At 39.6% G+C, this 22984-nt stretch overlaps 1 protein-coding gene across 1 annotated transcript in view; it reads right to left on the minus strand.

Annotated features, from left to right (window-relative positions):
- Positions 1–22904, minus strand: part of Nudt5 (nudix hydrolase 5) — a 25777-nt gene extending 2873 nt beyond the window's left edge. Inside the window, exons 1-9 of the mRNA XM_051194893.1 lie at positions 22794–22904; positions 14170–14274; positions 12866–12933; positions 7103–7152; positions 5346–5453; positions 3569–3664; positions 2842–2943; positions 1300–1308; positions 1114–1167 (exon numbers count right to left, since the gene is read on the minus strand). Coding sequence (XP_051050850.1) covers positions 1114–1167; positions 1300–1308; positions 2842–2943; positions 3569–3664; positions 5346–5453; positions 7103–7152; positions 12866–12933; positions 14170–14232 — 550 coding nt within the window. The 5' untranslated portion in view covers positions 14233–14274; positions 22794–22904. The remainder of the gene's footprint in view (positions 1–1113; positions 1168–1299; positions 1309–2841; positions 2944–3568; positions 3665–5345; positions 5454–7102; positions 7153–12865; positions 12934–14169; positions 14275–22793) is intronic.
- Positions 22905–22984: the final 80 nt, after the last annotated feature.

Raw genomic sequence — 22984 nt, forward strand, 5'->3', positions numbered from 1 at the left:
TTCTAAGACCAGAAGGGAAGTCAGGTGGATAAGAGAAGGAATTCTACAAAGGACATTCTATAAAGAAGATACTTGTCACATATTATTCAAGCACCTGGGGGGTTAAGTATTTGACCTACATTATCTGTTTAATTTTTCTCATGTACCCTCACTTGATTTAGGAAAATGAGAGGCTAGTAACTGACAATGAGCCTCAAACCTCAGGCCTGTCTGATTATTAGCTGTTCTGCTTAATATTGGATACCATGGCTTTTTCTGAAGAAATGTTTAACTTGGCTTTGAGGTACTGAGATGACTTTACCCCAGGTCTAGTTTTTGAAAAGTTGAAGAAATCGATGCTGTCTGGGATCATGAAGGGCTCTGCTCCTTCACAAATGAGTGAATAGGGATCCACAAGCTGGGGCACAGAGGAGCACCTCAAAAGGGCTTTGTCACCTCTTCATTAACAGTATCTCTCACAAAAGAGCTATTGAAATCTAACAGGATTTTGCATTGTGTTTGTGGGGAAGGGCTGATCTAACCAACTGAGCACTGATTTACTAAGGTTCATTTTATATCAGCTTCTCAGTCAAGAGTAAGTTGGAGAAGTGCTGTATGAGTCTTTAACCTGACAGTCCACAAAGAATGACTAACATACCAGCATAGATGGGCTACATAGTTATATCTTGGCACTGGTATGGCTCAAAGATTGTTCCTTCCTATCTGCATGTATACCGTACACTAGAACAGATCATCAGATCTCAGTATAGATGGTTGTGAGCCACCATGTGGGAATTGAACTCAGGACCTCTGGAAGATCAGCCAGTGCTCTTCACCTCTGAGCCATCTCTCCAGCCCTGGATCAAAGATGTTAAGCATTCAAAAGTTTTGGTTAGTCAGCAGGAAAATCACTATTATGTAGGGAAAAAAATTAAAAAGGCCCTTACTAAAGCTTCCCCCCTGACACATAATGTATATTACTTGAAACAGAAAACTAGTATTGGTCAACAGCAGTTTTCAACATTTTCTAGGTGTCTGACATTTTGAGATAAAGATAAAGGGATTACACTAATGCCCTAGTGGATAGAGATGGGAAACCAAGAGAAGGCTGGGTAATAACCTTAAGGTGCTTACCGTCAAGTCTAGTCAGTAGGTCATTCTTTGGTAAACAAATCACTTCCACAAATTCTAAACAAACAGAATACAGTGAAAACAAAACTGAGGAACAGGAGTGAACCCACAGCCCAAATGTCTTCAGCCATCATTACCACTACACTAAGCCATCACACGGTCAGCCACTGGGAGTTTTGAATAGCATACCTCCATCCCCTGCAAATAAAAAGAGGGAATAACATTTGTATTTTAGCACAACCTGCTGTGGCAAGCTTTTAGAAGACTTCAGTGCAGGTATAAAGACTGGAGAAACATCTAACAGAAACCCAAGACTCCTAAACATATCATAGTAAAGTCAATTTCAATTCTATAACACTGTTATTCTCCAAATCAAACATTTCACAGCAAAATACAAAACATATCCCGTAATGCATGTTTGCTACATTTATAATACCCGTGGACAAATACACAATACAAAATTTATAATTTTAACCATTTTTAAATGAAAATTTAGCAAGATTGAGTTAAGAGTTGTACAAACATCACCATTCTTAAGTTCACAATTTTTTTTACCCCAAATCGAAAGTTGGAATTCACCAAACAGTAAGGAAGTCTCTGTTTGGGAATTTCCACTTTCTGTCTCCATGAATGTTTATTCTAGGTTATTTTATACCAGTAGAATCACACATTTTCTCTTTTGAATATAGCTTCTTTCACTTTGCATAATACTGTAAAGGTTCATTCATACTGTAGCATTTATCAAAATTCTACATTTCATCTGCTGATAGAATCCTGACTAGTCTATATTTCTGGCTACTTGTGTGATGATATTATCAATTATATTAGAACCCGAGTCTCTTGTTTTCAGTTTAGTTTATTCCTTTTGGAAATACTGGATTCTGGATAATTTGTTTTGTTTTTGAAGATAGGATTTCTCTGTGCAACAGTCCTAGAACTCTCTTTGTAGCTCATGCTGGCCTCAAACTCACAGAGACCCACCTACCTCTGCCTCCCCAGTGCTAGGAATAAAGGTGTGTGCTACCTTGCTCAACAGACATTTTAGATAATTCTATATTTAATGTCTTAAGGGGGTTCCTAAATGTTTTCCATGTGTTATGAATATTTGTAGTTTAAACAGTTAAGCACTGGCTTAACTAAAATTGGCTACAAAGAGATAATGAATCACATACAGGAATAATTTATAAGGATAAGAAATTACCACTCTATGGTGTGTGTGTGTGTGTGTGTGTGTGTGTGTGTGTATTGATAATCTATCCATCAACTTACCTTTAAAGGGGTGGGAAAAAGGACAGGGAATTGACAGTGTACTAATGCTTCTGAAGCTCAACTTGCTAAGGGATATTGTAGTGCAAAGAATAACCTTACAAACTCTTTAATATAAAACTTGACTTGATAAAGTGATTTTGAAGTTTCTTACTTTTTAGTTAGGCTTGTACCTCATTAAATGGGAATCAATTTCCACACACATATACACCAAAAAAAAAAAAAAAAAAAAAAAAAAAAAAAAAGACGTTGAACATTTTATAAAATTTAACATACATTACATTTTATAAAAACAAAACAAAACACATAAAAGATCAATGAAATGTCAAAGAGAATATGCCAAAAATACCTATCCAACACTGGGAAGCAGTGCTCACAAAGGACCTGTGGCAGACTATGATTCTTTCAAGTTAAAAGATACTCAATGCAGCTCAACCAGCTTAAATATATCCAACACACACTTACCTGGTTTGGGTTTCGGCCTTACATTTTCTGCATCATCTCCATTGATGGTTACTGTCACAACATGTGTGGTACAGTTTGATAAGCCGGGATCCATACACACAGCTGGGAAAAGAAGTGACAGCTTGTCTTAAGGAACAAGATAACTGCCTCGGTTGCTTGCTACTTGTTTCACTAAATGTCATAGAAGAGGTGGGGCTGGCTGAGGTTTAATTCAACCAGTATCTAGTTAGTAGAGGCTACCAGATTGTAGCACATGTATATACTGAAAAAACCTCTCAGACTTCCTGGAGTTCCTATGTCAGTCTTCGAAGTATGAGGGGCTAGCTGGTTCTGATGGGTTCAAACAAACCCAGTGGAGTATGGGCACAGACAGGTAAGTAGCAAGGTTTACTATTTTGAAGACAACTAGGTTTCATAATTTTCCAGTTTCAGGTTCTCCAATTTGCTCTCATGCATTACAGCAGTTCACTCACTCATGGAGAACAAAGCCCCTTTTTTAATTGCAGGAAAGGGGGACTGAAACACTGTTTTACTGTGTAGCTCATGCTAACCTTCACTTTACAATCCTCCTGCTTCAGCCCTGGAAGACTAGGTTTACAAACACGTGTCACTGCAGCTGGATGGAAACCAGTCTAAATCCCTGGTTCCTCTCTGCCTGCATTCCAACCATATAGAACCTCTGCCTCATTAATGGTCAAGAAACTGACATCTGAAGAGTAATACGAACCTGGAGAACATTCAGCAACATCACCTTTGTAGCCAGTTTCTTCCTCCAGCTCCCGAAGAGCGGCTGCTTCTGGGCTTTCCCCATCGTCAATGAGCCCTGGAGGACAGACGGAAGCCAGTGTTCTCTGAACATCTTTCTAGTAATTGCTAAGGAACTGGCTTAAGACTCACAGTGACCCTTGTACATCAGGTAGCTTACAGTAGGTGTTACTCATGCCTCTTGCTTACATCTAGGTGCTTCTCATAAACATCTCAACCATGTTCTGTATAAGAGGGATAACACTGTGAGAAAAGATGATTTGGTGGTGGCCAAATGGCTTAGGTTTCAGAGCCAGTATGTGACTATAGTACAAGAGGCTGATTCTTTTTGTTTCCTTTTATTGTATGCCAACAGTTTACTTATCTTGCTTTCCTACCTCACAGAAAAATAACGAGGACCAGCAATGAAGTGCCAGGAGGGAGTGCCCTAAAGGTTGTGTAGGAGATCATTACTATGGTCACTATGTGGAACAGATAGGCCACACAGGGGGAAAGTTAACAACTCAGGTTCATTTTCCTGAATGGAATGCAACCGTGTAAAGAACAAGAAAAATGTAGGTTGTTAAATTATTAAATCACTTTCAGTTTTATTAACTTTTTTGTATGTTTGGGTTTTGGCTTTTCTAGACAAGGTTTCTCTATGTAACAGCCCTGGCTGTCCTGGAACTTGCTTTGTAGACCAGGCTGGCTTTGCATTCACACAGATCCTCCTGCCTTTGCCTCCCAAGTGCTGTGATTAAAGGTGTGCACCACTACCACTCAGTTAACTTCTTAATAAAATGGCAAGTGAAAAAGAAAAGAGCTAACTATATATTGCCATGAATTGGATTTTCCCCACTTCAGTCCTAGAAATGGGGCATATAGTTACATGTTTTTGTGCATGTTGGGCAAACACTGTACCTAAGCCCTATTGCGCTTCATAAACCCAGCTGCAAAGTATACCACTTTCGATAAATACATGGGATTCATGCATTCCTTCTTATGAGTACAGCCCAATAAATGGCTATAATACTGCATATCGAATTCTGGATGGCTTCTTCAATTACAGCAAAACTGAAAAATACCTCTGATAAAAATCAAGAAAGTTTTCTTGCCCTGTTTGTTTATGGCAGATCAAGGTATCTTCTAGTTATGGCTTTTGCCATTTAGAGTCTTAACTACTGACTACTGTAGTAGTCTTGTGAGTGAAAGACTCTGTTAGTGACAGAAGGGGAAATACGCTGATATACGAATGGAGCAGTTACTGGGAGACTGAGGTCATCGAGCTATGTGGAAAGGGGATGAGGCTACTGAGCTTTGTATTATGTACATGGGTTTGCCTGATCCCAAACACGGTCAGGGCTTGAAAGAGCCTCAGTATAGAAATAGCTTTTTTTTCTTCCTTCTTTCGAGGACTAATGTGGTGTAAGAATCTTCCTCAATTACTCTTCTGCACAAGATCATTCAGTTAGATCACAGATCACTGATATGGCTAGTCTCACTAGCCAGCTTGTTCCAGGGATCTCCTATGGCTACCTTCCAGGGACTGGGATTCTATACCTACCTAGCTTTGACATGGGGTTCTAGGGATCCAAACTCAAGTCATCTTGCTTGCATTGCAAGTGCTTTAATTGCTGAGCCATTTCCCTAGCCTTAGAAATGTTTATTTACTTACAGCTACTTCAACAGAAGAAAAGATGTTAAGATGTAAGCAAGGCAATGCTTAGTCTCAGGCAAAGGGCATGAATGGATTTACTCACCTGCTGGAAACTCCAGGCAATAGCCACCCATTGGGGGTCGGAACTGCTTCACCAGAACAATACACTCATAATGAAGAGTTCTCTGCAGCACTGGGATGATTGACACGACTGTGAAACAGAAATAAAGCTAAGGAATCCTTAAGAAAGATCAACCAGGCCTGCAACCTGTGCTTAGCAATTCAACATAAATTATAGAATTGAAGATGCATCTCAATCACTCTGAATTTGCTGTAGAAGCAGTGAGTAATTAACTTAATCCACCACGTTGGTAGCCAACTTCGAAACTAGTTTCATTTAATAATGTAAAAAGTAAGCCAGGTGATGGTGGTTGGTGAACACCATTAGTCCCAGCAGAGGCAGATGGATCTCCAAGTTTGAGGCCAGCCTAGTCCACAGAGCTCCAGGATGGCCAGAGCAACACAGAGAAACCTTGTCTCAAAATACCAAGAAGAAAAAAAAGTAAAGAGTAACACATCTGTCTCATATACATACGTGTGTGTGTGTGTGTGTGTGTGTGTGTGTGTGTGTGTGTGTATATATATATATATATATATATAATATATATATATATATATATATATTCCTTCCTTTCTTTGGAGGGTCTCTCTGTAAACAGTCCAGTCCTGGAACTTACTCTGTAGAACAGGTTGGCCTCAAACTCACAGAGATCTGCTTGCCTCTGTCTCCCAAGAGCTGGGATCATCTGTCACATTTTAAAAATACTCTTTTAATTATAAAAAGTTTGTTTCTAGTTGTCACAAGATCCCTTTTCTGTTTTAGATGGAGTCTATGTTTTAGTTTCTGTCTACTGCCCAGGTGAACTCAAACTCACAATTTTCTTGCTCTAGCCTCCCAAGTGTATAGGACTATAGGTGTGCACCATCAGGCCCAGTCACAATTTCTTAAAACATGAAGTCAAAACTGAAGCTAAACATGTTACACAGGGCCAAGGATGGGGAGCCCCTGCTCCCCATGCAGCAGCCAGTGAAGTGACACAGGGTGAAGAGAGTGGTATGCATGCCCCTAGATTTCCCTTAAGCTAGATGCCAGTGAAGGTCCACTGTGTCCTCTATGTCAACAGATTGACTTTGACTGTTTTAGAATATAAGCTTTTCCCCTCCAAATAATTTGACCTTAAAATCAGAAAGCCATTAGCTCTGGAGACAAACACCACCAATGAGGATTGTTAGCATGTCCCAAATGCTTTGGCAATGAAGAGCAGCTGTTGCAAAGCAACTGTTTGCCTCCTTAAACAAACCAAATCAAGATGGCAAAACAAAGAGCTCAGCTTTTCCAGACCAAGGGTGACTACCGTTTCTGACATGGTTGCAACCAAGCCATTTATGCCTGGAAGGGGAGATGAACTGAAGCCTTTCCCAATTCTCTTTCCTCTCAATTGTAGCATGAGGGCAGGGAGATCCTTTCACTACACCCAAAGGCACTCACCTTAAGAGTACAAAGGACTCCAGTGGTCTTAACATATGAAGACACAGCATGTGGCTTCAAATGATACTGACATGTTTGGCTATAAAGGTTAATATATCTTTCCTTCAACAGTGTGCTTAGCTTAGCGAACAGGAGCCAGAAGTTACTTATACAGAAAGCTCTAGAACATATAGCACTGTAAAAACAGGAGACTCACACAGAAAAGATCCTATCTGAGGGTAATTCTGCTTTGAGGTCTTTGGTTATATTAAACACCGTCTTATAATCTCATGCGCTAACTTCCTTCATAAAGAGAGTTATAGTAGTCATACCATCAGCAGATTGTCCTTTCCTGGTTGTAAGTTTCACTGTTTCCCAAGTTCTATTCAGGCAGAGAACAAAGGAAAAAAAAAAAAAATCATTAGTGGTAAAGGGAAGACTGGTCTTAGGTTTTCTGTAGACTATCAGAACTCCATAAATGAAATGCATGCAAATAAATATACTAATGAAGTGTTCAAGGACCACAGTAAAGATCTGTACTTAAAACAGCCAACTGTGTTTTCTTCTAGTACATGTGAATAGAAAGAAAACTGTTGTTGCCCTCCATGGGGGCCTCTGGCTGCCAACTCAGCAGAAAGTGGCTGAGCACTAGAGTCCCTGTGTCCCCAGAATACTTTGGTTTGAATTCTAAGTCTATAGTGAGCAGCATAAGCTGGTAGTGCAGCTGTCCAGGCCTTTCCACAGTGATGCAGTCAGCCTCTAGGGACATTACAGACGCATTTCCAAGAACAAAAGGATGCCATGCACAACATGAACCACTGAAATTATGCAGGTTTAAAATATGTGGCCTAAACTACGCAATTCAGGAAAGCAGAATTCCCCACTTCTTTGAGGAATCAGGTTTTCTTTGCATGAGTGTGGCCTTAGGAAAGAGAAAAAGACAAGTCCCTAGAGGAAGTGGTGAAGTGCTTGATGTCACATTCTTGCCCCTTTTATGGCTTCACTTCATGTTAGTGATTTGTTTGTCCTGGCTGTTTATTCTTGGGTCTTGGTGATATCTCTGCTATTCTAAAAACGTTCAGACAAATATCAGGTAGAGTTATATGGGAAATTTGGTGACAGGGAGAAAAAAAAAAAATCATACTGTTCAAAAGGGGGGAGGCAATAATAGGAATTCCACCTCTTTTGGTTCTTATCCCTTGGGGGAAAAGCAGTGTTAAAATAACAATGGAGGTGGTCAGGCAAACACCTTTAGGCTGTGTTTTAAAGGCAGGATTATAATCTAGATGACTCTAGAGACTAGGCTAAGTACGGTCAATTATAAGACATCCTATTTACTCTAAGGGACTTTCTTGCTCACACACCCCCCTCCCCATTGTCCTTGAGGTAGGATAATACCACATTTCTACCAAAAAAAAAAAAAAAATTTATTCCAGATATTAATCTGGCTTAAAACAAGAATAAACAAAAAACCCTTTCTGTAAAACTTTCAGCACTACATCTAAGTTTTATAAGGCAAATGTGTGAAAATAAAAATCAAACAAACTGCTGTGACAACTCACAGTAGCCTAACACTCCTGTTAGTAGCAAGAAAGCCAACCAACAAGCAATTTCCATAAGTAATACAGATTACAAGAGACAAAACACCTTTTGTCATAGTTCTCTGCTGCCTCTTAAGGTTAGTCCTAAAGACTGAAGACAGTGCTGGAAAAGCACTGAACGTCCCATCCCAAATACACTAGGAATAAGGAAAACAGTGGTTAAGGTGAAGTAAATGAGCAGTAATGAGCCACACATTATGATCAGCAGAATAAAAACACATTTCAAACACTACAACAAGAATGCCTAGGTAGCTCAGGCTCCTAGAACTCACAGATGTGTACTCCTGGTAAGAAAAGCTTACCCAGCTAAACCCAAAGCTCCAACAGCTTCCTGCTTTGTGTAATTCAGGAATAAGTAAAGCATCTGGAAAAATCTCTTCAGCTTTAGAATTGGGTTTCCATTGTTTGGTCTCTCCTTGGTCTTTCCCTCTAGCCACTGGTATAGGAGGTAGCAAAAGACAACTCAGCCCCATTGTGAATACCAATGTAAGGACTTAACACTAGTGCTGAACACTTCTAGAATTAATTCCATATCCCTTCTTCCATGAATGGGCTGGTAGTAAAATCATTCTCTAGCTATTTTTACCCTTTATACATATGCTTTTCTTTGAGGTAATAGAGAATGAATTTTTACAAAAAACAAAAAACAAAAAACATGGTCTATAGTCATGTTTCAAAGTTTGACATTATGGTCAAAGCTATTAATCCTGTACATACATAACCCTTCATCAATGACCAGGAGGAAGAGTTATGTATAGAAGAGGGGAAGTGAATATGCTCTACACATGGAGCAAAAACATGGTAGGTAGACTTAAAAACTCACTCCCAAATTAAAGACTAGACTCTCTGGAATGAAACCCAGAAATAGAAATCCTGGAGAAAATATCCCCAAATAGCTGTGCTGGGTAGTTGTAGGTCAACTTGACACAAGCTATGAGTCACCAAAGAAGGGAGCCTCATTTGAGAAAACATACATGTAAATAGGACACTTTCATAGTGATTGATGCAGGAGGGGCCGGCCTACTACGGGTGTGCCATCCCTGGGTTCTATAAGAATGCAGTCAAAACAGCCATGAGGAGCAAGCAAGCCAGTAAGCAGCATGCCTCCAGGGCCTCAGTATCAGCTCCTGCCTCCAGGTTCCTGCCTTGGAATCACCAGTGATATGGAAGCATAATTAAACAGTTTCCTCAAGTTGCTTTTGGTCATATTGTTTCATTGCAGCAATACCTGGGACAATGACTTAGGTATATATTTTCCTGATGAGTAAATACCTGAAAGTTAGTCAGGTGAAGATACAAGATGGTGTGGACGGTCATATATATTCTTTAGATTTCTTAGTGTTAAAGGTTGCGTTTTGCATTATAAACTTTATACTGAGTTCTAGTATCTACACATTTCATAACATAAATCCACTGCACATACTGTACTACCTGTAGCTTAGATCTTACCACATGGTTTGTCCTGGGTTTGCACCCATCCTCTGTTTACTCCATATTTAGCTCTTTTCTGTCTGTTAGTATGTCTCTAATAATGGGCCTTATTAAGGTTTGAGCTAGTTTAGCAGTGTAAAGAGTATGTTTTTTCCACCAGCCTGGCCGGAACTTAAAACTTAAAAATTTTACTGTAATATTGATGTTTAAGTTTTCCACAAGGAATACAAACAATTCTTAACACCAACCTTTGAACTCTCCGGAAAGAAGATGGGGCCCCATGTCGTCATTTCCACTTAACTCAACCTGATGCATCTGGACTACAAATATCACCCTAAAACCGGTTAAAGACTGTTTTGCTCAAGACAACTCATGACTACCAAGCTGTAATGGTGCACATTCTTATTACACCTTGGCCAAAGTTTCAAACAGAACTACAGTCAAGCATTTTCTGCCACACAGTGACTAGCTACATATGTCACAGCCAGTTCTGTTTAGAAATTTGGTTGCTAAAAATTTTCTTCCCACAGGATCCCACAGATCAATCATCGTCCCATTTCAGCAGGAAGTAACCTTAAGATAACGACGCCCCCTTTCCCTACACTTGGAATTTGGGGATAATATTCATCTTCTTTGGGTTGGTTTTAGTTACTTAAGGTTGGGTATGGAAGGTGATGCTTAGACTCTGGTTTATCTTTTAGACAGGAATAGGGTATGGTTGGGAAAGATATGGTTTAGATGGGATATAGGTAGATTAGCCTATCTTCTTGTGAATTATTGAGTAAGAGTGAAATAATAGTATTGTACAGCTTACATTGTTATATATTCTTATCTGTGGTAAAATTAAGTTTATATTCCCTTCCAGGAAGAATTGTATATTTTGTTATATTGTGTGAAATCTTTCCACTTATGATGTTTTAATGCACATTATTCTTACCATATTCTATACTTTTACTTATGTTCGACATTTTGTATATTGATACAATTTATGCACATTTATTCTTGCCATATCCTATGTACGTATACTTTTCTTGTATTCAGGACATTTTGTATATTGATACATTTGGGGATATTTATCATACTGCCCTTTATAGTTCTACCTCTTGTCTAGACATTTCTATTCTACCTCTATTTTAGGGATATATATATATACATATATATACATATACATATATACATACATATATATATATATATATATATATATATATACATACATACATACACACACATAGTTATATTGTTTAGGTATTTATCCCTGCTTTACTCAAGGAAGTTTTAATCAGTTTTTTTAGCTAAGTTCCTGAGTATTACAGATTATCTTCACCCATGTTTCCTTTAATTATGAGATTAGTCAGACATAGATGCTTAATCTTCAATCACTTCATAGACATGCAGAACATGGCATTTAAATGTTTTAATATTAGTACTCCGTTGACATGAGGCACTATGGCTCCTGACAGCACAGTGCATTTTCCCGAAAATATGTTGGACACTGTTGTTGCTCCTTCTGGAATTCATCCTCGCTTCGGCTAATGGCCTCTTGGGCAAAGAACCGCCCCCACCTTGACTGATTTGAACATGCTATGTCCTATGTGCTTGCAGGAGACAAATACAGAAGACTGCTGAACCTTGCCAAGTCAGGGTAAGACAGCCTTTCTACCTCCCTGCTGTTGTTGTGGTCTGTCAAGTATTCTTGGCCTTAGCCAAAACTGGGTGTACCAATGTTGCTGTAAGACCTTGGGTGACTGTCCAGGTAGCCTGCTGTTTCTGTCCTCGCTGAACCTTTTGGAAGTTGCCCATCCACACTTCCTGTCTACCCTAGTATCGTTATTTTCCTTCTCAGGTCTTGATGAGGTTGGAGATTAAACTATCACAACTATTATTCTCTCTTTCTAGTTAGATATATTAGGTACTAGACTAAAGTTTTCCAGCTTAGGACAACTCTACTGTAAACTCCGTTTTGCCTTCACCCTAGGACTAGATATGTAAGTCTCATTTTGTTCTTGATTTTCCTTTTCTTAGAGGACCCTTGCTATTCACTGTTTTGTATAGTTTTGTATAAAGCCTAAATCTTTTCTTTAGATTAAAAAGGGAACTGTAATGGGATATTCACTTTGTCTCCTTTTTGTGGCACTGACCACACCCATGGGGGTGGAGCCAGGGGTGGGTGGAAGTGACCTGGGGAACTAAGTCTGAGGAGAGGCGGGAGAGCACTCTTGCAAGCTGCACGGGGACAGGAGGAATTCTTGGAAGCAGGAACCTGTTGGTGTTCACCTGTCTATGTTGTGAGTTATTTCTCCCTGAATAAACATCTGTTCGGCCTAATTGTTTATTCTTTACAGAATGACATCTCCCATCACAGCAGAAACAGTTAAATTTTGTTTCACTCAAACCAATCTATGTATTGACATCTTGGGAAATGCATTTACTCACACAAAAAACATGATTCTACCATGACTGTGCAACAAATGGAATTTATTCTATTTTATTCCTTATTACATTTCATTGAGTAAATAGTAAACCTATTTAACACATTATTTTATTCCAACTGATTTGTTTGTTTGTTTGTTGTGGATGGGATCAAACCCTGGGGCTTTGCACATGCTAGGCAAGTGCTAGATCACTGAGCAGTATTCACAGCTCCTTTTAAAGATAATAGCCAGCAATGGTTTTGTTTTCTTTCAGTTATTTTAAATCAGACATTAAAAATGTATAAGGAAAAAAAATGTGGAAGGAAGCAATAGACACTGTTGAGTATTCTATAGCAATAGACACTGTTGAGTATTCTATAGCTTGTTAGGGCAGAATCACAAGTTTTAGGTCCACAATGCTATGGAGAATGGAGTTAACATGGGTTTTAGATTAGGTATAAAAACTGTAATTCAGTTTTATTCAGAGATTACCAATGAACCAAACATTTAGCAATAGAGTAAGAGCTGGCCTCAACTCTTTGTTTAAAGGAGAGCTTACAATGATGAATCACCAATGTTCACCCAGACACTCAACAGAGCCCTGAAAAAAACCAAAGGCAGAAAAAAAAAAAAAAGAAAAAAAGTTTACCTAGTTTTACCAGTAGGATCCATGTAAGTTGTTTTTTCAAATTTGACCCATTTGCCTTCTGAAATCAACTAAAACAAAATCAGATAGTTATAAAGTAGGAAATTTTCAAACCAAGTTGGTCTTTTATAAAAAATTCAAAACATGTATTCTTTTAAACAGCCTCCCCACTCCCAACCACACTCAATTTGTTTCCCTCCCAATAATTTGTGGGCAAGTTTTTAGCTTGGAATAATTATTCAAAGTTGTTTCCTAAGAGTAGGGCCTTTTTTTGTTGTTTTGTTTTTGAGGTAGAACTAAGAGGGAAAGGAATTGAAATCTAGGGATGAGAGTAGAGCAGGTGTGGCTCAGTGCTGGTAGGCACTTGCTGTTTGAAAAACATAAATAACACCTGGGCTGGGGAGAAAAAGGTAAAAGAAGGGAGTATAGGGGGAAGAGATCTTCTGGGTGTTTCTCAAGTCCTAACCCCAGCCATGTATGCGTGCAAAGCTGACCACACTGGTGTGTAGTTGTAAAATTTTACTAGGAAAGCAAATCAAAGACTAGATTTTCTTTCTGACACCCAAGTTCCCACCCAATCCAAGACAGGCATCAGGAACTGCTCTGCCCACACACCAAGGAGTCTGGGAGCATAACTCACCTATGGCACTAGGCTGAGCCAAGGAGACTTTTCACTGTGAACATAAAGTAACAGCCTTTTCTTACTAGTCTCCTCCCCATCCCTTTTTGCTATCACTGACCTAATCACTATCAGATTTGTTCACAGACAACATGGACAGATTCTAAATCAAAGAGAATTCCAGAGAAGTGTCAGGACCAGAGTTCCAGGATGATTATTTAAAATTTATTCACTACAACAACTGGTTCCTGAGAGAAAAAGACCCAAAAAGCTTTATTCAATAACTTTAGGTCTTTATTCAATAACATTAGTTCTAGAACTCAGAGGAATTTGAACTATGATTAACAATTGTTATTATTTTAAACATCCATGCTGGGATGACAAACAGCTAAGATGCAATTACTAAATATGAAATCTCAAAGCCACATATTATGTGCAAAACACAAATTATTTGTTTTTCTATCCAGGGCAAATTTTAGAAAGAAGAATTTCTCTATCAGGAACAGAAATCTACTTATTCTCAATTTCATTAAGACATATAATTAAGTCGGATAAACCACTGTACTCAGACAACAGCAAAATGTAAACAACCCCAAGGCAGTAAAGAAAAAAAAAAAAAGCCTGCACATCCACTTTAAACTTAGTGTTATGTGGGGGAAGGGGAAGGATAGGGAAATACAAACTCTACCTCCTCTGAAATGATGTGCTGTTTGCCGTTCTGAGAAGAATCTGTTGATTCTCGGTTTTCCATGTCAACCTAGTTGGTCTCCACAATCCTCCAATGGAAAGTTTGCTGTAAGGGAGAGATTTGTTCAGGTTCCCTCAAACACGGGTCACTAGTCAAAGTACTCAAATAGTTAAAAGAAAGTTAAAGCATCTTCCCTCATGTGACTTTCAGGGAGAATGGTGGCAGAAAGCATGCAGAGGTGACATCCTGGGAGAATTCAAAGCCATCCTATTTAGATTCAGTTTGCATTAACCAGGGGTCCGTCCATTCCCACTAAGGTTTTCTCATTTTACATTTCACTCTTTCCGGAGAAAAACCACCAAAGGACAACACACCACTTTCCACACCCACTTCTCATTATGGTCAACAACCAATGCTTTATTTCACAGGTGAGTCGTTTTTCTGAGGCAGGTCTTGCAATGCATCCCAGGCTACCTTGAACTCCTGCTCCCCTTGCCTCAGTGTCCCCACTGGGGCAGTGCCATCACACCAGGCTCAAACTTACAGAGTTGTCTATGACAGCACTTCTACCTCTCAACTTCTTCATGCGGCAAGCCACCTTCAATAATTTCAAGTGCTATGTCTGTTTTCTGTGTGCTGGGGTGGCACCCAGGGCCTCATTTATGCTAGGCATGTGGTCTACTATAGTTGTTTGTTTTTACTCCTTAGGGGCCTACCACTCAGCTTCCAAATAAATACAAGGAGACTTCTTTTTACTTAGGAGTGTCTGGTCTTAGCTTGGCTTGTTTCTAGCCAGCTTTTCTTAAATTATCCTGCCTACTATTTGCCTCTAGGCTTTCTCTATTTCTGTATATCTCTTCTCATTCCATGTCGGCTGTGTGTCTGGCCTCCTTCTTCTCATTCTTTCCTGTGTGTCTGGCCTCCTTCTTCTCATTCTTTCCCTCCATTTATTATCTCTGCCTGTCAGCCATGCCTATCCCTCTCTTGCTTAGCTATTGGCTGTTCAATTCTTTATTATACCAATCAGGTGTTTTAGGCAGGCAAAGTAATACAGTTTTACAGAATTAAACAAATACAATATAAAAGAATGCAACATATCTTTGCACCATTAAAACAAATATTCCACAGCATAAAAGAATGTAACACATCTTTAACTAATATTCCACAACAGTCTACTTTTCTCCCCCCTGATAAAAATTCATTTTATTATGTATGTGTGAGTTTCTGTGTACCATGTGTATGCAGGTCCCTGTGGAGGACATTGGGTATGCATCATATCCTCTGGAACTAAAATTGCAAGCCATTGGAATCATATTGCAATCTGTAGTTGATTTGAGTCCTCTGGAAGAGGACTTAACTGCTGAATCATTTCTCCAGGAACACCCCTAGCTTTATTTCTTTATTTTTGTATTGTTGTGTGAGTGTGGGTGTACATGTGTGCCTTTGGAAGTTAGAGAACAACTTTTAGGAATAAGTTCTCTTCTTCCACTATGGTTTCTGGGAATCAAACCCAGTTTGTCAGGCCTGTGTGGGAAGACTTTTACTCACTGGGCCATCTCACTAGCCTAAATGACCAGTCCTTTCTCTCTCTCTCTCTCTCTCTCTCACACACACACACATATGAACATAGATTTTGGAAGTAAAAAGGAAACAAGTCACATAGCCATCACAACTCAGAGGCAGTCACTTAGCATGTTGACATCTACAGCGTGCCTAGGAGAAGAGCTAGTTACTCCTCTGACAGTGGCTCAGATGGCCATTTACTTAGGCTAGCTTTAAAGTGATACTGAAGGAAATGATTTCCATCACCACAGGTAATCAACACAGAATGTGGACAACTGGCCAAAGGCAGAAACACAGTGAGTCTCAGCATGCACTCTACACTCACATAAAAGAACTGTAGAATTCTTCTGTTTCTTGAGACAGTGCCTCACATAGTTCAGGCTGGTCTTAAATTTGTTATGTAGCAGAGGCTGGACTTGAACACTGGATTCTCCTGTCTTCATCTCTCAAGTGCTCAGTAAAGGGCCTTTTATCTTCTAGATATCTATTCCTTCTTATTAATAACACACAGCAGGCAAGGAAATGTGCTGATATAAGGAAATTTTTGAATTCTAATTCTAAAGAAAAATAACTTTAAGGCAACCACGCAGCCCCTCTGAATGGATAAATTCAACTGTCTAGGATGGCACAAAAAGGTTGTAATAAGTTTCCATCTCCTTAAAAAAAAAACACTTTAGTTTTCTTTTTTTTTTTTTTTTGTATGGCTGGAACCCAGAGCTTGCTTCATCCTAACAAAACAAGTGTGAGCCACCACACCCATCTAATACCAGGATGTTTAGAGGTGGGGCAAGCACACACATTTAAGGAAAATACTACAAAACTTTTAAAAGGTTGGTTTAATATTTACAGTTGATCAGAAGCCAAGAAAGCAGGGGAGTACTGAGAAGAATTTTTGATTTTGATTTTAAAGGGGATTACAGTTAAGAGTGTAGTGAGATGTTTTACTATTTTGACTCTTGGTTTTTTTTTGAGGGGTCCACCACCCAGCTCCCAAATAAATCACACATGGAGGCTTATTCTTAGTTATAATTGCCAGGAGTTAGCTTGGCTTGTTTCTAGTTCTCTGGGCTTTTATCTGTCTTACTTTTCTTCTTACTCACTGTCTGGCTGGTGGGTGGCCTGTTGGGCCCTGAGGTCCTACTCCCATTGTTCTCTCCTTGCTCTTTTCCATCCTCATTTCTCCTTTTATTTATACCTTCTGCCTGCCAGCCCCACCCATCCTTGTTCCTGCTTTGCTATTGGCCATTCAACTCTTTATTAGGATCATCAAGTGTTTTAGACAGGCAAAGAATCACAGCTTCACAAAATTAAACAAATGTAGCATAAACAAAAGCCACACACCTTAAAATAATGTTCTACCACATTAGAGACTGCAGGAATCTCAGAAGAGACATTGAACTTTAGACTTTTAAATAAGCTTGGGACTGTGGTAGACTATGGGAATTTGTGAAGTTGGATTGAATACATTTTTGCATTATGTTATTTGTTATAAGGGCCAGGGAATGAAATGTGCAGTTTGAAAAAAAGAAAATGCCCCCACCAAAGGAAGTGGCACTATTAGGAGGTGTGGCCTTGTTGGAGGAAGTGTGTCACTGTGGGGGTGGGCTTTGAGGTTTCTTATATGCTCAAGATACTGCCAGTGTCTCAGCCCACTTGCTGTTACCTGCAAGTCAAGATGCAGGATGTTTGGCTACTTCTCCAGCACTGTGTCTGTCTGATTGCCACCATGTTACACCATGATAATAATGGACTACACCTCTGAAAATGTAAGCCCAATTAAGTATTTTTCCTTTAAAAGAGTTGCCATGTTCATGGTGTCTCTTCAGAGCAACAGAAACCCTAACTAACAGTTTCAGTGGGAGATACAATCTCATGTTGTGGAATAATCTTTTTGTATACTGTAAAGATGTGTCACTTTGATTGATTTAATAAAAGCTGAACAGCCAATAGCTAGGCAGGATTTCCAGGCAGAGTGGACCCTGGGAAGAAGAAGACAGAGATGCCAGGGGATGCAGAGTAAGCAGGATGGGCAGTATAGATATGAGGTAATAAAGCCACGAGGCAGATGTAAATTAGCAGAAATTGGTCAATTTAAGTTATAAGGGTTAGTTAGAAACAAGACTAAGCTAAGGCCAAGCTTTCATAATTACTATAAGTCTCTGTGGTTTTTGGTTTTCTTTCTTTCTTTCTTTCTTCCTTCCTTTCTTTCTTTTCTTTTCTTTTTTGTGAGCTGGTAGTTCAAAGAAAAGCCCAACTACAACCTCAAAGACCTCAACTCAGCACAAAGAACTACAGGCAACAGGAAAGCTGAATGTGAGAGAAATAATCTTCCCCAGGAAAGAAACACCAATTAGTTGCCCAATACCAAATGTTTAGCCCTGAAAAATATACATACACGTTAACTTTATCCAGACTAAGCTACTTATATTTAGGAATATAACATGCAATAACAATTAGTGAAAAAAAAGAAGCCATGGTTTTGAAAAAATACAAGGAAGAGTATATGGTAGGACTGGGAGGGAGGAAAGGGAGAAATATTATAATCTCAAAAGTTATAAAAAAGATAGGTGAGAGTTGAGATGTGAGAAGTGAAACTAGAAACTGAAGTCAGCCGGTGGACTTTGCACCCTGGCTCAGTGCTACCATTCCTTGAATTGCTGAAATTTGTTCAGAATGGAGAGTGAAACAAAATCTTAACAAGACTAAGACTAACATGTTCACTTTTGGTAAAATATCACTAATGGCATCAGCATTGCTTAGTACTCATTCTGTGTAAGAGTATAAGAGCAGGACTTTGTCATTTGGGAGGCTGACACAGAAGAAAGGCCTGAGGCCACCACTGTGCAACCAGCATGGATAATATAATGAGATAACAGTTCAAAAACGGAAGGAAGAAAGAAAAGAATGTAGAAGTTCAAACCATAAGCAAAGCCCCACTGACAAACAGGCAGTTGACAGTTATATAATGATAGAGAAATAAACGAAGAAAGAAACTGAGTGGGGCAAAATTTGTGTCTTTATGTGGGGTGTATACAAGCTTGTGTGTGGCTGTGTGCACACATGCATGCGTGCGCACAAGTGCGTGGAGGCCCGAAGTCAACCTTCACTGTTTGTTCAATCAGGAACTGCACACTTTTTCTTTTGAGACAAGGTTGGACACTGGGACCTGGGGCTTAGCAGTTAGCTTAGGCTGTTTGTCCATCATCCCAGAATGCCTTCTGTCTGCTTCCCCAGCACTGAGATAACAAGTTGAACCATAATCCCTGGCTTTTTACAAGGGTGCTGGGGATCAAACTCAGGCAGGTATCTTGAATGGAAAGTACTTTCTGACTAAGTTATTTCCTAGCCACTCCCACCAAATTAAAAACTTCAATTAAAAAATTTGAACAAATAATTTAGTATGATTTTTTTTTTTTAAAGCTCTGGCTATCCTGGAACTCTCTTCTTAGGCCAGGCTGGCCTTGATCTACCTGCTTCTGCCTCCCAAGTGCTGGGATTAAAGGCATGTGCCACTACGACTGGCTAAATGCACATATTTCTATCCATAGACTGTTACCATTCTCAGTCTTAGTCAAAGAAGCCTCTTTCCAGTTAGTTGAGATGCAGTTAGAGGCTTATGACTCTTGTGACTCTAACTTATAACATTCCAGCCAAAGCTCAGGGGAACACTGTGGAAGTCTGTGAGAAAAGAAAAAGCTGGTAGACAGGAAAAGGGCTGAGGAATGCCATCTTACGGACAGCCATTGCAACCAAGAACTCCCCCAAACTACTGATTATCAAAATCATTCTACTCAACACCCAGACAAGGATGGAGGAGGGATTCATGGGGCCTTACCCCTCACTGTTGAACTATTTCCTATATATAAATCAATGACAGAGGGAGTCACTGTCATCAGCTGAGTAGCCACTGGTGACTCCCAGCAGGCTACAATGGACAATCCTAATGGTCACACAGTTGGTTCTGACTAAACCAAATGGTCACACAACAAAACCAAGTCATGAATCTGGAGAAATGACATGTAGAGAAGAAGGGGCATTGCCATGGATGGGAAGGAGGTAAGAGAGGGTTGGAAGAAACAGTAACCAGTGTACACATGTCAATGAATTAATTTAATAGAAAAAAGTCATCTCATATAGTAAAGAACCAAGAATGAAATAACTAGTATAAAAAACAAGTTTAGCTACTATCACAACTTTAAAAGTTTACTTTTTTTAGAAACAGAAAATATACATTCTTTTCTACTATACGTGGTGAAAATGTTGATACCCATATCAAATCAAATATATTTCAGTGCTCTTCCTTTCACTGAAAATTATTGTCAGACTAATGGAGAGATCATGTACTCACATTGCTAAGGGTGGAAAGACACTCAAGCTTACAATGTATTTTTCTCCCAGCAAGGATGGGCCATAGGGGTGGTAAAGGAAGGGACTGACATTTATTGAGGCTATATTACTTGACTAAAAGAAAAATCATTTACCACAGTTTACTATTATATCACTTAATTACTTTGTCCTAAACATGAATTATTTTAGGGAAGTGAATACAAGGTGGTTCCACAAAGATTTTAAAGGAGACTGGAACAGTGTTCATATTTGGATACATATTGAGTTTGTGGCTTTGCAATATTTATCTAGAAGTCATGCTATGAATTCAAGGAAGAAAATGCCTTTTTCTTTTTCTTTCTTTCTTTTTTTTTTTTTCATTTTGGAATCACTTAGTAAATCCCCTTGCTTTTAATAGTACTGACATAAAAGATCCTGAGGCTGGTGAGACGGCTCAGAGAGTGCTTGGTGTGTCAGCCTGAGTACTGAAGTGAAATCCCTGGAGCCCAAAATGGCAAGAGAGAACTGACTCCAAAAAGCTGCAAAGTTGTCCTTTGATCTCCACATGCCTGTTATACTGCCCAACTGCAGTGGCACATACTAAATATGATTATTTCTTTCTGCCATTGTATTGTAAGGTTTTTACTGAAGAAACTGAATATAAAAAGTTAAAAATAAAAACATGGTAGTTAAAAAATAGATAATTTAGCTCTACTGTTCAAAACACTTGAACATTCAGTAACTATGAACTTACTGAATTCTGCCTAAGTCTGCAGCAGAACCTTCTACACTACTGAAAGCAGTTATTGAAAACACAGAATACAGAGCAGACACACCTGGTGCCTGGTGGTGCACACCTTTGATCACAGCACTCGGGAGGTAGAGGCAGGTGGATCTCTGTTAGTTCCAGACTAGATTGGTCTACAAAGCAACGTCCAGAGCAACTAAGGCTACACAAAGAAACCCTGTCTGGAAAAACCACAACAAACAAACAAGCCATACAAGACTCTGTTCCAGTTTCTTTCTCTGCCCTGCCATCCTCCTTACAACTTAGCTGATTTGCTCCAAGTAAAACTGTCTCAGTCTCTGAACCCAAGTGTTCACTGGGCTGTTAAAGTACTGCTTTGCCCAAATGAATAACATTCCTGGGATCTGCTTTCTCCCATATATCAATTTATGTCTTCAACAAAAAAACACTTTACCCAAATGCACCCCAACCAGGGCTAACATTTCTTCCCACCGCAAACTTTGTTTCCAGGCCAGTAAAACAGGTATTAGTGTTGCTCTTACTTATGCTCTGCCTCTTAGCTGTGCAAGCAAGCATCATCCCCAGAAAAAGGAGAGGGAAGACATGGATTATTGCCACTTTCCCTCAAAACACAGAGGACTAGCCAGACCTGGTGGTATATCCCTTTGATCCTAGCACCAGGGAGACAAGTGGATCTCATTTGAGGCTAGCTTGGTCTACAGTGTTTCTCAACTTCCGTGATGCTGTGACCTTTTAATATAGTTCTTCATGCTGTGGTGACCCCAATCATAAAGTTATTTCATTGCTACTTCATAACTGCAGTTTTGCTACTGTTTTGAATAATAATGTATCTGATACACAGGATAACTGAGGGGTTATGACCCATATATTGAGAACCAGTGACATAGAACATTCTAGTACAGCCAGAATTATAGAGACCGTGTCTCAAAGCAACAAAACAAACAACAAAACAAAAACAAGGGGCTGATTAATTCTGGATTTCACAGGTTCTTAAATAGGAATCTCTGCAGTCTAGAATCCACTAATGTGCATTGCAACATTATAATCCATTTATCTTGGCTTTGAAAACGTATTCTTTAAGCAATACTTCCAACCTCTTGACCTGTAACTTTTTAAACAAGTTATACTTCTGCTTTGTGTGTATTCTAACTCAAAATGCAAAGTATTCTATTGATTAATTTTAACAAATATCTTTCTACAGAAGTCGACAGTGGCTGGGATCTGATCTTTCTAACTTTAACTGCTAGACAGGCTGGGGAAAATGTGAAGGTTTTTGTTTGTTTGTTGTATCTGAAATGCGGTGCTTTTGGACCACATTTGGAACAAGCCCACGGCTTGTAAATTATAGGAGGCACCAGTGAGTTTTAAAGGCCTATCTCTTGCAGTTGGTGGTTTTTCCTCCTCTTAAAGAAATAAAACTGAACTTTGTAGGGAGACAGATGGAAAAAGGAGTAGGGAGAAAAATGATACCACAAGTTCACATATAAACTCTTTCAACCTTCTGATTTCACCATTGCAGAGATACTGATAAAAATCTGTGCTTTTTCCACACTGGTAACTTTTTCCAGACTGAACTAAATGAACTTTAAGCTTAAAAGACACAACTTTCCGCTTTTCCTTGCTTTCTCAGACGAACATCGCCTCTTTCATCTCTAGGACCGTAAACTACCCCCCCCCCCCGAATTTCTTCCCTGTGTTTCTTGAAATCCACTTTCATGAATGAGAAGGGACCATTCTTGTGGATGCCTCGACTAATGTGTTCAGACGTTTACTGTGCTGTTCCCTGGTTCCTCTGGTAGTCCAGGCTGCTTCGCCGGGATCTCGGGTTCTCCTCCAGCCTGAGCGCGGACAGGGAGACACGCGCGCGACCGGCTGCACTCTAAGCACCATCAGCTGTGCTCGCGCCCTCCTTTCCTTTCCCCTCTGCAAGGACACTTAGTACCGAGATTGGCTCGCGCCCACTTACCTACACTAAGCTGTGGGATGTGGAAGGAAGGGATGGAGGAGGAGAGGAAAAACAATCAAACAGAAGCCGCAGTCTCCGCAGAAGCAGGCGCCACCACTAGAGACACAGGCGCCTCTCGCGGTGCAAGGAGGATGTGCACACGTCCTCCTCCCGGCACCCGTAGAAACTCCGCTCTCTTTAGATGATTACCT

Source organism: Phodopus roborovskii, unplaced genomic scaffold (assembly GCF_943737965.1).
Source record: "Phodopus roborovskii unplaced genomic scaffold, PHOROB, whole genome shotgun sequence".
Taxonomy (NCBI): Eukaryota; Metazoa; Chordata; class Mammalia; order Rodentia; family Cricetidae; genus Phodopus; species Phodopus roborovskii.